This window comes from Botryllus schlosseri, chromosome 11 (assembly GCF_051294905.1).
Source record: "Botryllus schlosseri isolate E-star chromosome 11, Bs_hap1, whole genome shotgun sequence".
NCBI classification, from domain to species: domain Eukaryota; kingdom Metazoa; phylum Chordata; class Ascidiacea; order Stolidobranchia; family Styelidae; genus Botryllus; species Botryllus schlosseri.
In genome coordinates, this window is record NC_137246.1 from 22,016,055 (window position 1) to 22,033,593 (window position 17,539).

At 42.4% G+C, this 17,539-nt stretch overlaps 4 protein-coding genes across 4 annotated transcripts in view; 2 read left to right on the forward strand and 2 right to left on the reverse strand.

Moving 5' to 3' along the window:
• Positions 1–17,539, reverse strand: part of LOC145450646 (uncharacterized) — a 121,321-nt gene that overhangs the window by 26,347 nt on the left and 77,435 nt on the right. The window lies entirely within an intron of this gene.
• Positions 2–3,758, forward strand: LOC145451105 (WASH complex subunit 4-like). The gene has a single exon (XM_080329591.1). It carries the CDS (start codon positions 129–131, stop codon positions 3,621–3,623), a length of 3,495 nt encoding a protein of 1,164 aa, XP_080185717.1. The 5' UTR covers positions 2–128; the 3' UTR covers positions 3,624–3,758.
• Positions 4,456–17,539, reverse strand: part of LOC145451106 (eukaryotic translation initiation factor 3 subunit D-like) — a 79,857-nt gene continuing 66,773 nt past the window's right edge. The window contains exons 2-11 of the mRNA XM_080329592.1: positions 10,458–10,610; positions 8,815–8,952; positions 8,486–8,752; positions 7,840–8,010; positions 7,551–7,775; positions 6,930–7,059; positions 6,728–6,870; positions 5,632–5,777; positions 5,369–5,570; positions 4,456–4,731 (exon numbers count right to left, since the gene is read on the reverse strand). Of these exons, the coding sequence (XP_080185718.1) occupies positions 4,603–4,731; positions 5,369–5,570; positions 5,632–5,777; positions 6,728–6,870; positions 6,930–7,059; positions 7,551–7,775; positions 7,840–8,010; positions 8,486–8,752; positions 8,815–8,952; positions 10,458–10,583 (1,677 nt within the window). The 5' untranslated portion in view covers positions 10,584–10,610 and the 3' untranslated portion in view covers positions 4,456–4,602. The remainder of the gene's footprint in view (positions 4,732–5,368; positions 5,571–5,631; positions 5,778–6,727; positions 6,871–6,929; positions 7,060–7,550; positions 7,776–7,839; positions 8,011–8,485; positions 8,753–8,814; positions 8,953–10,457; positions 10,611–17,539) is intronic.
• On the forward strand, positions 11,323–16,208 carry LOC145451107 (sorting nexin-6-like). Its single transcript, XM_080329593.1, has 13 exons — positions 11,323–11,463; positions 11,677–11,826; positions 11,883–11,993; positions 12,418–12,539; positions 12,602–12,725; positions 12,796–12,894; positions 12,955–13,060; positions 13,117–13,213; positions 13,755–13,794; positions 13,860–13,946; positions 14,006–14,101; positions 14,169–14,318; positions 15,741–16,208. Exons 1-13 carry the CDS (start codon positions 11,458–11,460, stop codon positions 15,789–15,791), a joined length of 1,239 nt encoding a protein of 412 aa, XP_080185719.1. The 5' UTR covers positions 11,323–11,457; the 3' UTR covers positions 15,792–16,208.

Genomic DNA, 17,539 nt, shown 5'->3' on the forward strand with positions numbered 1-17,539 from the left:
ATATCCTGCTTCATAGGTGAGCGTTCGATTTTCTGTTCGCCGGTTTATCGTGAAGTGAGATGATATTTTGATAATATGATTGCGAAGTACGGAAATATATGAATGAGAATTAGGCACTGGTATGAAAAATGACTTCGACATTGCCTCCTGAAGAACCATTCAACTCGTCTATTGATGATGGCAGCGAAAGACTTGCTGGCGAGATTCAACTGCGAGCGTATGCTGGATTTGCATCGAATTACTCTCAGCAACTGACTGACCTACAGACAACGTTGACGGCTGCTGACACAGCGTCAAGCAATAGCCAACTCGATCCTATTTTTCTGGAAACAGCACCAAGCGAGTGTACTTCTCTGCTCACTTTAGTGAATACTGATAACAAAGTTTTGAATAAGGTGGTTATTGCGTTATCGTCACTTTGCCTGGAAATTGAATACTTGAAAAAACAAGCGGAGGAAGAATTCTATGATCCATTACTGTTTTATGGAGAAGGTGTTGACATTAAAGTGGAGGATGGAACCAGACAGAATCAAATGGGCAGAATGCTGCCAATTCTACAGAAGCTATCTTGCTTCATCTTACGCTGTCGAGAAGTGCTGAAAAACCTGGTTTTGCAGTTGGCTGCCTTGCATAATAAAACAATGCCAAAAGTAATGGAGGTGAAAGAAATCCATCTGACCACAGTCTTCAAAAGCATTGGTACCTTACTGCGTGTTGTTATCACACTGGAGGAAATTGTTGCTGCCAATACTACATTAAGGGATGATTGGAACCAATATAAAGTAATTCTGAAATCTGTTAACCAGGACCCTTCGAAATTTGACACTAAAGCGGATAAGCTGCGTCCTTTCGCTAAAATGCTTGGAAGAATAGAGAAGCAAATACTGTCAGGTCAGATCCTTAATTATTGCTGGGCTCAAAATTTTGATGATACAGGAATTCCTGTTACCAAAAACACATATTTTGCCGAAGAATTTCTCTTCAATATCAAGAAATTGTTTAACAGCATCGAACCAATTATTGGAGATTCCAGCGAAACCATCCAAAGTCTGGAATACGTTGAAATCTGTGCTCTGTTTGGATTTCACGTTTTGCTGTTTCGCGAGCCGGATAAAAAACTTTTCCGTCAGCTTTGGGATGTTCACAGAAGAGTGCCCGGTGTTGTTCTTGCGAGTAACGTTGTGTGGTTCCACAACAACTTTTTTCAGCTCATCTTACCAAAACTTATGGATAAAAAAATGTCGGAACAAGTCGTTCAAACAAGAATTAATTACCTTGCCACAAAGCAGCAAGTTCTGCCAAAAGAAGCTCAGTCTGCATTTATGTCGGTGAACTCGTGGTTGGTCAAAATCGGCTCGATGAAATCTCAGGATAAGTCGCCCGCCGAGCTCAACAATCGTTTGAAAGTGATATTGGAAGGTGTCAATCTCTCCTATTCTTTGAGCAATACTGTCAGCCTTGTGATGAATTTACATGCCGCCTTGCAAAAACCAATGTCAAAATCAGAGGTTTTAGCCCTATGTCATTTCATCGGACTCTGCAAAGCTATTGAAGATGGTTTTTACAATTGTGGGCTCTATCTCGCAGAGAGCGAATTACAGCTCCTTCAGCAATTGCAGCATCAAATCATCGGCGATTTGCTCTGTGGAAAAAGGAGAATAATTGCCGACAAAAAATACAGCGATAAGAGACTTGATATCCTCTCTGCTTTGGTGATTGCTGTAAACTCAATCAGCGGTCCTGCGACTATGCAACGGATTCTGGTCGCGCAGTTGACTGTAAATATTGCCGATCAAGCTAGAACGTTCAAAGATGAAGAAATGTCCTCGATAAAAAGGTCCATGGACGCTATGAAGTTGATAGGAAAAGGCATTCAGTGTTCAGTGAAAGAAGCTTGCGATTTCTCATTCTTTTACTGGACTCGGTCTGTGCTCGAAATATATTTGGAGAATTTGCATCAAAATCCTTCGGACGCCGGTCGAATTCACAATATGTTCGCCGCGCTAAATGACTGTGTCCCTCATCTTAGGAGAAGCAAGCATACCGAAAGCTCCGATGCATTAGTGAAGTATTACATCGACGACGTGATGGGCATACTGAGACAATCTCTATTGGCGAAAATTTGCAAAGAAATCGAGAATGACTTGCGGTTATCGGTGCATACTCATTTGAAATTGGATGACCGTAATCCTTACAAAGTTGGGCTGAAAGGATTACGCCAGCTGTTGTCGATGCGTCCTCTCCAATTTCTGGGACGCTCTATCGATATCAAAGACTATGTGTCGCACTACATTGACACGACGTTCTACAATCTGAACACGGTCGCTTTGCACGATTGGAAGACTTACGTTGAAATGAGAAATATGGCTTATCAAAAATACTCGTTGAGAATGCAAGAGACGCATCTTCCCAATCAGACTTTGGAGCAAGGCTTGGACGTGTTGGAGATCATGAGGAACATTCATGTCTTCGTCTCCAAGTACCTGTACAATCTCAACAATCAGATTTTCGTGGAAAAGTCCAGCAATAACAAGCATTTGAATACGATCACTATTCGTCACGTCGCGAATTCGGTCAGAACTCACGGCACCGGCATTATGAACACCACTGTCAATTTCACGTTTCAGTTTTTGAAGAAGAAATTCTACATCTTCTCGCAGTTTCTGTACGACGAACACATCAAATCGAAGTTGATCAAGGACATCCGATTCTTTAAAGACAACAGGGTCACTTTGGATCAGAGATACCCATACGATCGTGCCGATAGATTTAACAAAGGCATCAGAAAGTTGGGACTGTCTAACGACGGAATGAGTTACTTGGATCAATTTCGGTTGCTGATATCGCACATCGGGAACGCGATGGGATACGTCCGAATGGTGAGGTCCGGCGGGATACACTGCTGTAGCAACGCGATGAAGTTTGTGCCGGACTTGGATGATATCGTCAACTTTACGGAGCTTGTGAAAGACGTAGGTATCGGTAGCGATGTAGACGATGCAGCGGAACACCTGGACAGCGTGATCGATACCCTTGCCAAGAACACTGCTGAAGGATCTGACTATTTCACGAAGCTAGTCGATGTGTTCGCTCAAGAATTTCGCAGTCACAAGAACATGCATTTGCGCAACTTCTACGCCATACTGCCGGCGTTGACCCTGAATTTTGTAGAACACAGCATCGGTTGCAAGGAGAAGATGAACAAAAAGAATAAGCAAGGCGCCGCCTTTACCGATGACGGCTTTGCGATGGGCGTGGCTTACATTCTGAAGCTTCTCGATCAGTATAAAGATTTCGATTCCTTGCACTGGTTCCAATCCGTCAAGCAAAAGCACGAATCGGATAAATCGACGCAGAAAAAGGATGTTGCCTTATCGAACAAGAAGCAACAGTCGGCCAATCTGACGGAAGATGAAAAGCTAGTTCAGGCCACTTCGCTCGCTTTGAAAAGAATATTGATATACCAAAGGGAGTTTGAGCTGTTGTTCTACTCTCTCAGCAGTGCTAGAATATTCTTTCGGGGTAATTCCGTCAATGAAGAGAAAGAGGCCGCGGATGCCGTCAAAGCCTCGGAAGAGGGAAACGCAAACCCGGCGGAGGCTGCTCCCGCTCAGCAACAGTGATGGACCGTTTGTGATTCTACGTTTTCTCTGTAGCATTGTTTTCGGTTCTTGATTCTGATTCCAGTGAATCGTCGCTGTATTCGTTTGTTAATAATCCGCTTTTTCAAAGTTAATAATCCACTTTTTCATAGTTATGTCAACACAGACTTTGGTCAGTTCCTGAAAATTTGCTGGTGTTCCAGTGCACCTTTTCCTTGACACTAATCATATTGATATTTGATTTACCCCAATGCATTTCTTCCGATCAAGTGCAATATATTACAGCATGTTCACATCTGTTGGAAATGACAGCGGCACGCGGGCTGGAAGGCAGACCCCGGGCTCCACTAGCATATTTTAGTTTTGTACGTGGCGGAGTGAAGAATTTCAGTGATCAGCGAACCTTTCACGGAGACAAAAGCGGTAGTTTTCATCTGCAGCGACAAGGTGCTTAGAACAATGGAGATGCGTGAAAGTGTCGTTAGCTTATCCCAATATATAGGAGTTAGCTTACCCCTATCCGAAAATACAGAGGTTCATAAGTCATTCCCTATTCACTTCTGAACTCCCGAAATCTGGAAAGTATGTTACTGACAAAAAGTCAGCAGTACAGTATGGTTATCAAGTCAGCAACCGGAGTTTAGCATATACATGTCTTACTCTGGACTTCAATGTTGCAACCAGGGTCCCTTCGTTACTGCGCGATGCGGTGGGCAATCTATGCACGGACGCGACAATGGCCCTACCTCCAATCCACAATATATTTGAAAGGTCATTCAATACAGTCCAAACATGAGAATGACCTAATTCCACCCCAGGGTATGCAAGCGCCATAAGAACAAACAGACAGACATCCAATCTCAACGCACAACCTGTGCAGAACATTTATTTATTCCGTATCCATCGATCAAATTCAACACACCACAAAACGTTTTTCACAACCACGGCATCCTTATCCTTTCGTAAATCGACACCAACATGAGCTCTACTCTGGTAAAAGTCAACGCTCGGCTTTCGTCTCGTCTTCGCTGCCGTCCTCGTCACTTTCTTCCTCACTCTCCTCTTCCTCGTCGGAGCTGAACGTGCCTTCCGGCAGACTGTAAATCCTCACCATCGGCTTGTTCGGATCCTGCCAAAAAGCAAATGTTTGGCATTGAATGTAAAGGTTGAAGACAGAAACATGACACACGGTATCAGAGGTGGCAAGTAGCAAAGAAAACTTTTTTCGGAGCACACAAGTACCTTCGCCTACATGCGCTACTCATCAAAATGGTTACGCTTTTTTAGCTACTTCTACTCAACGCTTGTCCTAGGCTTTTTCGGAGCACACATGTAGGTTTTGCCTACTTCTGAAGTGGTTACAGTTGTCTTAAAAGTACTTCCGAGTTTCACTTGCGTTTATGAGTGAAATTATAACGACCGGATGAAATAGTCCACCCGTATCATGGTAACTAGATGTATTTTCGAAAATCACACCAATTTGTAGCAGTCATTTTGCGTCAGTCCTGAAGATGCACCCTGCAATTACCTCAAAAAACCTTGGACTGGCTACTAAATGGTTGGGGCTAGTTTCAACCAAACTGACTTTCTGAAACTACTATGTGCTTTTCAAATCTGCATTGTCTACTTCCACTGTCTTGGAAATCGCTACGTCTACAAGTAATTGAGTAGAAATTGACATCAATTCTACTCAAGTACCAACGATGACAATGCAAATCGATCTAGTAACAGACAAGTTATATTAGTCAGTGACATCCCTCACGTACCTTCATAATCAGATATTTCCCTTCGGGCATCTTCAAGCAAGTATCGATGATGCATCGCAGTATTCCCCACGCGTTCGGCAATGACAAGTTGATCTGAGCGGCGAATTCGGTCGGGATAAACTGCTGAGTCCCGATGATAGCGTGATGAGCGGTGTCGCGCACGTTCCTTCTCGAAACGTAACCCATCTTCAAATATTCCGATCTAAAGAGAAAGCATTCTGTCAAGTCCAGCATCACACAAGCTTCCGCAAGCACGTCTTTACCCAGCCAGCAACGCAGACATGGTCCATTTGGCGAGCTTGCCGCTGTTGTTTTTCAACTCGGTGGCCAGAACGGCGCCGCGTTGAGAGTCCAATTTGCGTCGCCAGTCGACGCCGTTGCAGTTCCTGCTGTCCCATTCGTTCAAAGCCTACATAAAGCCAAATTCGGCATCAGAGTATTCAAGTAGGTTTTCCATCCATCTTTTTACTACTACCACTGGGCATCAGATTAGGTTTTGCCTGCTTCTCAAACTTTTACTCAATCGTCTTTTAGGCAGAACTACGCTTCGGATTTTTTAAAATAGAAGACGTAGCTTCAGCATGTGTTTCTATGAATTACGTAAAGAGTGAAATTGTCATAATGACAAGGAGAAATGCATTATATCTATCGCGGTAACTGGATATATTTTCGAAAATTGCACTAAATAGATCGATCATTTGATTCATCTCGCCTTCAGTGACTACTCAAAGCCTGCGACGTGTCGACTAAATTGACTATACAAACTACTCACTTGAGTATTTTCAAGATATTCATTTTGTACTCCCACCGAACTTGTTTGTGAGGCGTCTTCGAAAATCGCTACTTCTACTTGTAATTCAGAAGATATCCATGGTAGCGGTGTTCAAAAAGAACTTTTTTTCAAATTCCACTGGCTACTTGATACGATTGTCAAGGTGGCGAAAAAAAACTCTGCACACCAAAATTGGTTCAACTCCAACCAGTACCCAAATTGGTACAAGAGAAGAAAGTTTTGGATGTATTAAATAAAAAATCAATGGAGTTGTTAGGTTGTTTATAGAAACGGTGATCACCAAATTTGGCTCACTTCCAACCAGTGGAAGCGGAGTTACTGCAGTCGATAAATTTGGATTTCAATAAAATAGTAATAACGGTGACCAGGTTGGCCAACCTTACAATTTTATCTAGTAGCCAGCGAAATTTGAAAAAGATAGTAATTTTTGAACACCCCTAATCTACAGCTAGTTCTTTCTACTTCAACTGAAACACCAACGATAACGACTTTGACCACCTCTGTTTAACATTCATAATACAGATAGATTCAACGCCCCTATACTACAAGATAGGAAATAACATTACCTTCACATTGATATGACACAAATCACCGGCCGGAGTGACCATTGTTGCATCATGTTCTGTTCTCGCCACGAGCTCGATATCATTTCCTAAATCCCATTTCCTATAGCGATACGCGACCGAAGCCACATTCGCAGCATTTTGATCTGATTAGCAGCAAAATTATTAGGAATTCACCCGACATAGTAGAATTGCGCAGACGTACCTCTGACAAAGGGATTGGGTTCGCCGACTTGAGTCTTATCTCCGTGTTTTAGGACTTGTTGCGAGAAGTTATGATTGATGAATGTAGCTTCCAGAGCCAAATTATTTGGAGAGTTGATGCCATTTTCCTCCTAGATAGTAAATAATGCAGGCATAGCAGACGGTCAATTCAAAAGCTCTGATCAGTGGAATAAGTGGTTCAGTACCACCAAATGAATCACAAATGGTACTTAATAGCTATCGTACATTGTACGCTGTACAATTCTCATCAAACGAAAGGGATAGTTGGAATGCATCTCAAAACAAACAGGAATTATCTAGTCCTGTGGAACTTCTTCCATGCGGTAGACTTCATTGCAGAGAGCGAGAGATTTCATTTTGCCATAGCAAGCTATAGTTATTACATACACATCTGAATATTTTTTCTGCTCTTATCACAGTACTCATTTAAATACTGCATTTTTACCAATGTAACTAGTTTGCTAAAAAAAGTTTGCTCTACCCTACCAAAGAATTCAGTAGGTTAGAGCCAACAAAAATGCAATTCAGCTAATCACTGTAATTTCAATCAGAGGTCTAGGGACCAGGTCAAAACATGTAAAAGCCCAACACAGACACATACCTGAGGCGGTTCGTTGGCAGTCTCGCTGACCGTCACCAAATCAAATTGCGAATTGTCTCTTTTATCGAAGAAGAGCTTATTGCGGCCAACGCGCTGCGCAATCACATCCCACGAATACTGCGATCTGGTGCAGCACATCAAAGTAGCCAAGATCGAGTCCGTAGCGTATACGTTTCCATGAGATTTTGCAAGTCTCCTTATGATCGGGTCATCGGTAGTTGTAACCTAACAAAATATTTATATTATGCTAAGAAATAAAAGTCCCCCGTCAATCTCATAAATAACCAACCTGGTGGAAGATCCTATTCACGCGCTTCAAAGGTCTCTCAGCCTTCACGCTAACACGGTCGTAGGTCTTGTCGTATTGCTCAAGAGCACCGCATACGTACAAATCGGTGGGCTCGCTGATTTCGTGCGACTTCAACTTCGTGAGTCGTAGGAAGTCCATTTCTTCCTTCACCTGAAAGAGCGATTGTTACATCAGATAATTAGTCAATTGTGGATAAGACGGAAAGGATGTGTAGACTCAATATACAATTGAATAATATATTGATACAAATTATATTCGGCTGACACTCGTCAGGGGTAATCATTAGCAACTAGTAGTGTTCTTTCCAATTCTCTACGAGTTGCTGACATCAGCCAAAAATATCCGGGTATATTTCAATACGGAAATATTATACAATAGTAGAGTTTACAAAAGAACTTCGTATATCAACAGCTTTATCACCAATATGATATACCTGTCATCAAAATACGATTGCCTCGATTAGACAAATTTGAATGGCAGTGATGTCTTATCAAGTGATACGATTGTTGATATACAATATTTTTTCAAAATCAAGATGCTGACTATTGCAGCTGACAAGTGAATTCGGGTTCATTTAAATATGAATATATTATTGTATACGGCAAGGATACTTTGAAATGCATACCTCCCAATCTTCCAACACGCGGACAGACGCGTCCCTTCTCTTCTGCTGATTTTGATTCTGGCGGTGGCCCCACCTGAGTCTCGACTGGCCGTACTGCTTCTGCATTTTGCGCTGCAGCCTCTGCCTGTCTCGTTCGCGACTCTTCTCCAACTTGGTGAGCGGCTGTTGGCCGATGTGGTTGGCGTTGTCGCGCTGCTGTTGACGCTGCTGCCTTTGGCGGAATTGGTTGTACCTCATTCTGTTACGCTGGTACGGTGGCTTTTGAATCTGCGATGTAAACACACCCATGTAATATGAGGCTGAACACGGTATTTTCGTGGATAACACACCTTGGAATTATCCACGAGTTGGAAGCTACTTTCGTCTTCATCGTGGAAGTAAGAATACTGGCTGCCACCTCCGTATTGGGAGTTGTACTTATTCATGTAGCGACGATCGGTATATGTGGTGCCACTCCAATCAGATACCTGCAGAAGAAATGTTCGATATTTGGCATAGTGCTTCGCCTGGGCGCCATGGCTGATACGCCTATAAAGCATTGCATAGAATTTTCAATCCAAGTATAGGCTCTTCCGTGAAAATGATATAGGTTCAGCTGTTATTACAAATTCATGTATAACAATGATGTACTGTAAAATTTGGGCACTTCTTCGATAGTAGGTAGACATCGAAAAGTGTTCACCATGATCACCAATAAATGTTTCTCATGAACACGAATAAAAATTTATCAACGTCAAAATGAATTGTTGTTTTTTGTGTCTTTGGAGAGACGGATATTAGGGTCGGGTTGGGGGGTATTATGATTGGGGAAAGCGGGATTAGGGTTTGGGAGGGTTTGCTAGGCTTGGGAGAAATTAGGGTTATGGGAGGGGGGATATTAGGGTTTGGGAAAGAGGGATATTAAGGTTTGAGGAAAGGAGGATTGGAGGTGGGTTAGGGTCAAAGTTGGGGTTAGGTATCCCAAGATTAAGAAAGGGGATATTAGGGTTGCTGGAGGGGGGGTATTAGGGTTGCGGTTAGGTGGATATTAGGGTTGGGGGGATATTAGGGTTATGGGAGGGGGATATTAGGGTTGTGGGAGGGGGATATTAGGGTTGTGGGAGGGGGGATATTAGGGTTGCGGGAGGGGGATATTAGGGTTGTGGGAGGGGGATGTTGAGGTTAGGCTATATTGGGGCTGTGGGAGAGGGGATATTAGGGTTGGGTGGAAGGGAGATTGAAGGTGGGTTAAACCCCGGTTAGAGGTAATCTAACCCCAACGTTGAACCTAACCCACCTCCAACCCTAATATCCTCCCTCCCACAACCCTAATATCCCGTCCTGTAACTTTAATATCCCCTAACCCCAGCCCTAATACCCCCCTCCCGCAACCCTAATATTCCCCCTCCCACAACCCTAATATCCCCTTAAGCCCAATATCCCCCTCCCACAACCCTAATATCTCCCTCCCGCAACCCTAATATTCCCTAACCCAACCCTAATATCCCCCTTCCGCAACCCTGATAGCCCCCTAACCCCAACCCTAACATCCCCCTCCCGCAACCCTTATATCCCCTAATCCCAACCCTAATATCCCCCCTCCCACAACCCTAATATCCCCCCTCCCCCAACCCTAATATCCACCTAACCCCAACCCTAATATCCCTCCTCCTACCCTAATACTCCAACCCTAATCTTGGGATACCCTAAACCCAACTTTGACCCTAACCCTCTCCAAACGCAAAAACAATATATTTTGACGTTTATAAATTTTTGTTCGTGTTCATGGAAAACATTCATTGGTGATCATGGTGAACACTTTTTTATGTCTACCTACTATCGAAGAAGTGCCAAAATTTGCTCACAAACTACTTCGATAAAAACGCATAATTAGCCTAATTATTAGCCTAGTTTACAACCCTGACCTACCGGCTACCGGTAATAGATAGATAAATATTTCAAGTCCCCCGCTTAATAAAATATATAATCATACCTTTCCAAGTTTGTCGCCTTTGCTGAAGGGTTGATAAGGCATGTCCTTAAACTTTTCCGGTATCTGCCTTGGACCCCATCCATCTGCATTGTCTTGAATTGTTGGGGGAAAGAATGGTGCAGCCATTTCTCACCCGTTACAAATTTCAAAACTGCAACAAGAAACAACTCCGATTTTGATTTCAATGAAATTTCATAAATTAGGCGGAAAGAAAAACATGTAACAAACATGCAATGGAATTGATTCATTGACTTGTCAGTTAGAAGAGAAAATTCCACATATTGAACATTCTAATATACCCTGCATAAACGCATAACCACCTGGTTTTGTATAGTTCTTGTGACAGAAAGAAATGCAGTTATCACTTATCATAAATGTATAAACATTAGTTTATGTCAACTTTAGTTTGATGCCATCATATCATAGTGGTTTTCATTCCATCTTTGGTGATGAAATTTTCCAATGCTATGATTACATTTTCGTAATTTTGTGCGTTCAACGCTATATGTTATTTTAGAGAATGTTCAACTAAACCGGTAAACTTCTACAGATGTCTGCCTGACGCATACGTGTACTGTACATGTACAAACAAAATGCATTTATTATATTCAATACTGATACATCGCGATCCCACATGGATCAGTCACGTCACGTGATCTGCATAGCCGAAACCGCAGTTCAGGCATAAAGTAAATTGGCTGTGCGTGTGGTGCTTCCATTCTCCGTGAAAAATACGAATGATACTAAAAGAATTGCATACAACTAATGATAAAGATTCATACTTTGAATTTACGATCGCTATCGAAGACAATAATCAAATCATGGAAATCCACTTTGCGATGTCAAATCGGAAATCTTTGGCTCTCTACCGATCCTTGCGGTGACAAAAGATGGGAGCTCCACAAAAGTGAGATTGCAGATTGCAGTTGAGTACTCGGTTATAGGTTCCTGACTTGTTTTATATTTCTGAACGAAGGCATTAGCGGGTTGAAGCGGCAAAATGATGGTATGTACTCTTCCTTATACTCGGCGAAATTTGTATGTTTTAGTCGATGTAAAATCCTCCCAACTGCCGAAAGCAGCATTCTATTCAGCATAGTGGATGTTTATCCCTTGATGCCTTGGTTTGCTTTGAACGCCTGTCAAATCTTAATCATTTCTAATTCCAATGCAGTAAAGTGCACGTATATCTCATCGTTGCCTTTCATTTTGCATTCAGGACGGTTTGGATGACAGCCCAGATCTGTTATCTGAGGACGGAAAGTCTAAACGTGCAGTCAGTGTTGATTTGACCGACAACTCCTTGGTTGTTGATATATCCGATGCCTTGAGTGAAAAGGAGAAAGTGAAATTTACTGTCCACACACGCGTAAGGTCTTAATGACTTTGAAAATGACCACATACTGAATGGAAATCATTTTATAGGCAACCATGAAAGAATATGAGAAGAACGAGTACTCGGTTGTCAGGGAACATGAGGAGTTTATCTGGCTTCATGATGCATTTGTTGAAAACGAGAATTATGCTGGAATACTGGTATGACTAAAACCTGCACGACTTGATACCTAGTCCCTTTTTCTCTTCTGTAAAATTATCTTTATTGGCTAGTTGGCTACAACAGTCCATTGCCATAGTAAGTTCGGAAAGATAAACATTCAGACTGAAACGCCAGGCCAAAGGTCCATAGCTACTTCTCAAGAATTTCAGTTCAATGAATGTTTGTAACCTTGTGCTACATATGCTACTGCTACATGTTTTGAAATGTACAATATGACGAACATGGTCTCTAGACTTCAATGATATCACAGGAAATTCTCAATAACTCGAAAAATTTTTACTCGATTTTGATTCGAGTGTTGCCTAATGTGTAGCCGATATACTGTATTTGGTGTGCATAGTGATTTTAGTCATGCGAAATAGAACAGTGAAAGATTGTGTTTTACACCGTTTCTTGCAATAGATACCTCCCGCTCCACCCAAGCCAGACTTCGAAGCATCCAGGGAAAAACTAGGGAAGCTAAGCGAAGGGGAAGGCTCAATGACGAAGGAGGAATTTTCCAGAATGAAGCAAGAGTTGGAAGCGTACGGATTTTGAACATCAACTTTTTTTCGCACACGTGTGATGCACATACTCATCATTACAGCGAGTATCTTGCCATTTTCAAGAAGACAGTCGCCATGCACGAAATGTTCCTAACCCGGGCAGCAGCTCACCCAACGCTCATGAAAGACAGTAACTTCAAAGTGTTCTTGGTCTATGAAAAAGAGGTACAATAGCCCAACCACATACCCAATGCGTTGTTTTCACAGACTGATCTCATATTATCATTATCTTTAGCTTAATGTCAGAGGGAAAAATAAGAAAGAACTGATAACTGGTTTCTTCAAGAACATTACCAAAACGGCAGATGAAAATATCATCTTAGCAGGGCAAAAAGTAAGTTATGGTGATGTGACATATGCGTGGAGGTTTATCTGACATGTTGCAAACTTTCAGGACCCTGATGAATTTTTCGACCACGAGAAGTCCTTCATCACAGAATACCACTCCAGGATTAAGGATTGCACTGGCAAAGCTGATAGGTTTACCAAAAGCCACAAACGTATGTTCAACTTGACAATCTGTTGTGCTTGGTGTAAATTGACAATGAATTTCCAGAGTGCGCCGATGACTGCCTTTCAATCGCGCAGAGCTTGCAAGGCTTGGCAACTATCGAATATTCCATCGCCAGCAGTCACCGAATCCAATTTGACGGGTTGGTATTATTAGATTAGACTTGTGTTGTGATTGTGGTCTTCTAAACCTGTACCAAGCTGCTGACCATTGTTCCATATTTTGACTTTTTGCAGCTAGTGAATGTCAAATCACGCTTCTGGCGTCAATTGTAGTAAATTCGTGCAATCAAAGTTTTTGCTGAATTATGACAACTTTATTTATAGGGTTTTATATGATCTTCATGGTGTTGTAGCTGTAGTTTCATTCCATATAGTTGGCTATCATTATATTCTGCTTGCAGCATTAGTGGACTGTATTGCTGTCGAACATATTGTAAATAATCTGATTTCACGCAGGCTTCCTGGTTTTGTAGTGTCTTACTCCTATGTTTCAGTCATAAAGCCTCCAATTCAGGAAGTATATACATTTCAAGTTTCCTTTGGTGATTCAGTAGTCGTGAGGCAGCAATGCTCAGTTTGAAATGAGAGACTGAATATCGTGCGATTCTTCTGATCAATTTAATAAGAACAGTTTCGTCTCGTATTGCTGCAATCACGAAATTATCATGTTACCCTTTACAGAATGCTGCTGAAGGTACACGAGACTTTAGAAAAAGTTAGGGTAGGTATAATGGTGTGGGGTCAACATCTCTAGTATTCTATCATGCACCCTTTAATCCTGTACAGAAACAAATGTCCCGTGCAGCTTCTGATGAAGATTTGAAGCTATCCGACTTGCTACGCTATTACTTGCGTGACACCCAGGCATGCAAAGTAAGACCAATTGTGTGATTTTATGCCTTCGCTGTGTGATGACATCTTCTCAATACCAGGATCTGCTGTATCGCCGAGCTCGGGCAATGGCCAATTTCGAAACTGCAAATAAGGACTTGGATAAGGCTAGAGCTAAAGGCAAAAATGTCAATCAGGTGAGTGTTTTTTTTTGCTCGCGATAAATCTCGTAGTAACACTGACGGGAAACTAATATCGCTCCAGGCCGAAAAGAACCAAGTGGATACGCGAGAGAAGTTTGAAAAACTCTCTGAAGTGGGAAAGCAAGAGCTTACCGAGTTCAAAGGCAGGCGAGTGACCGCCTTCAGGAAAAATCTCATCGAATTGGGAGAGTTTGAAGTGAAGCATTCCAAGGTAAACATTACTTTATCTGCCTAGAATGCCTGCAACCAGAGAAATGTTTCAACTGCATCTTTAATCCAGTGAGCTAGTAAATTGTCTAGTAGCTATGACTGATTGATTGGCCTGCAACCTATCAATCTGTCATCGCTATGACACAGTTTACTAGCTGCACGGCATGGGGGCATTGTTTAATGAGACAAGATTTTTTACTTCTGTCCAAGTATCATAGGGGGACAAAGTGCAAAGGTCCTTGATCACAGTTCACAGACTGTATTTTATCCATACAAAGGGCTTATATTGGGGGGTAGTTGGTATACATACATTTCTATTGCTTCCAATAGATGTAGGTCGATATTTCATAACCTTGCTACTAACTGCAATACTGATGTTAGCATTAGCGTCAGCATAGTTAGCAATAGCTTGTGATGAATGTGACACCAATCCTGTATTTTTGCTACCGTCTAAAAGGCATTGCACTCCTTAGAAATTTATATGCGCCTGCGCTGTGTAGCTTCACATCATCAGAGGGGGTCACGGTGATCATCGGCTGTACTCAAGTGAGAGTGGAAGTAATGAAGTAAATTTCTGTTCAATTCCAATTGATAGCAATTTTCAAGGAATGCAAATTGCCAATACTACATGTGAATGTAAAATGCAGTACTCAGAAAAGTAGATTGGGAGTTTGGGACCATTATAAATGGCATGTGTTGCTTGGTCACCACGTCGATTTTACCCGTGAAAGTGATGCAAGTTTTTCTACAATTCTACGTACTACCGTCATTTTCCATGTATAATACGCGCATTTTAATCAATTTTTCTGTCCTAAAATTGGGGTGCGTATTATACATGGGCACGAGAATTTTGAAAAGAATCCCTCAAATTAGAACTTGCAAGACACCTTGTTTTGTTGTCAATCGCGCATCACATCCAGCCATCGTGCCCGCACTTTGCTGGGAATGTGGTCAACGCACCCATTTCCCCACCCCCGGTAGGTGTATTCGACTCGTTTACACCCATGGCAAGGGTGTGAAACTATAGTTTGTATGGTTCACACCCCATACTATGATGGAAATGTAGTTGATACACCTTTCTTCTCTGCTACTTCAAACAGGCTCCATACGGACACTATGCTCTGGTACCAGACGCTTGCTCGATCAACTGCTCGAGTGCTCGTACATGTGTACATGCTTTTTCCCAGTGTTGACATGCCTTTTTAAGGGTGCGTATTATACATGGAAAATTACGGTACTTTCAAAAGGGCATAAATAAAGGTATAGGTTTGCTGTTGAATTAGTAAAAGTGCTAGTAGTATAAAATTCAACCAAAACCCACGTGATCTCAGGTACAGCCTACTTGGGAAAATTATAAGTGCTTTTTACTGACCACTTCCGCAAATCATTACCCACCTCCCAAAACCACCGTTTTCTGTTTCAGTCAATTGTGCAGCTGCTGAAGAGCTGCCTCAAGTCGATTGAGCAAAGCTGAACGCCAACGCCGGCAATTTGAAGAGATACAATTGCAAAAATCATGCCTACAGCTAAACAGTCTTTGATTATTTCACAACGGATCAGCCGTGCTTGTGTTTTGTCACGTGTGGTCGACACGTGTCCAGTTGCAATATTATTCTGTTATTTCTAAGGAAGATGTTTATTTTTTGTGAGTGCTGGATAAGCAAGCCTCGCTGAATGAGATGCGGCCCGGCTGACCATCTCGTGTATTGACTCGAGTATTTGAGGCCGTCGAATACCAGTGCCCCTAATCGACCACTCTCATTCCGATTTGGTTTATACAATTTCTTATCGATGATCTCGTGTGAGTCCTATTTGAAATCGAAGGAGTGATCAAGTTCATCTTTTTTCCGTTCTGAATCATTGATATATTATATGATACTGTACTATGTAACCTGGCTGTATTTGTGTCTTATTTTTGCGACGAGGCGGTAGATCGCGAGTTACTGGGTATAGCTTTTGCTGTGACGGCTATCTGCGGTTGCAATTGTTCAGTTTACCTTAGCGTCTTCAGCATCGGTCCATATGCCAAAGGTATTTCCATAGACGCAGGGTTCAGGGAGGAGCAGGTTGCCAAATTCGTAGAGGGTTGTCAAGCAGCGCCGCTGTAATATCGAGAAGGACGTGTACAGCGAAAATAGCATCTGAAGTAGCAGTTCTTAACTTTTTTGTTAGCGTGGGGGGGGGGTGCAGGGCCAACCTAACCCAGAGAAAATTGTCAACACTTTCGCCCAGCCTGCTCATCAGCCGGAATGTGGTCTGCATTAGTGTTGGTATCACCCGCGTGACTATTGTGATATGTGGTGAGCACTGTATAGACAAATGCAATAAGTAGAGAATACGGGCAACGTAGTCTTGTAGTTTTAACATCGGCCTTTCAGGACCTCTTGAAAATAGGGTTCCCTCGAGCACAGAACCCTGGGTCTAGAGCAGGGCCGTAACAGCACTTCGTCAGGCCCCCACCAAAACGTTGGTCGTGGGTCCCCCATAGGATGATGAACCGAACTTCTGGGGGGCATCGCCCCCCACACCCCCCTCGTGCTATCCGCATTTGAACGCTGCTTATCAACTTCGTTAAGGGAGTTCATTGAGGCAGCATTTCTCGCCTAAACGCGCGAAGCGTGAAAAATTTCTATAATTCATGATTGATTCGGTCAATATAATCGGGAAATGCATATATATTGCGATCAATTATTATCCTGTCTCTGCTTACGTAATCAGATGTACAGGTAGAGCTGAGCGAGGGGTGTTTGAAAAGGTAGGGCCCTCAATAATAATTAACATCTTCGGGCGTATACCAGTTGGCAGGAACGAAACAGCACTTCATCCGGCCTCCCCCAAAAACTTTGGTGTTAGGCTCCCATAGGATGATAAACCTACCCCAATCACGTTGTTCGTTTTTGCTATGAAATTAGTTATACTGTTCAGTGAGCCAGCGCGAGGCGCGAACATTTTCGATAATTCACGATAAAATCGGTCGATAAGATCGGGAATTGCATAAATATTGTCTTGTCCTCTCTGCTCACGTAATCAGATTTACTGGTAGAGCTGAGTAAGCTGTCTTGGAAACTGTATGGCCTGTTGGTATGACTCCGTAACATAATGTTATTTCATGACGACCTGTCTGCTATATACCAAAAGATATAGAATCGCCCAAATGTAGGCTACTAAACTAAACACGATTTAAAATTGGCATTTCTTCACTGGCATATAATTTTTCCCTGT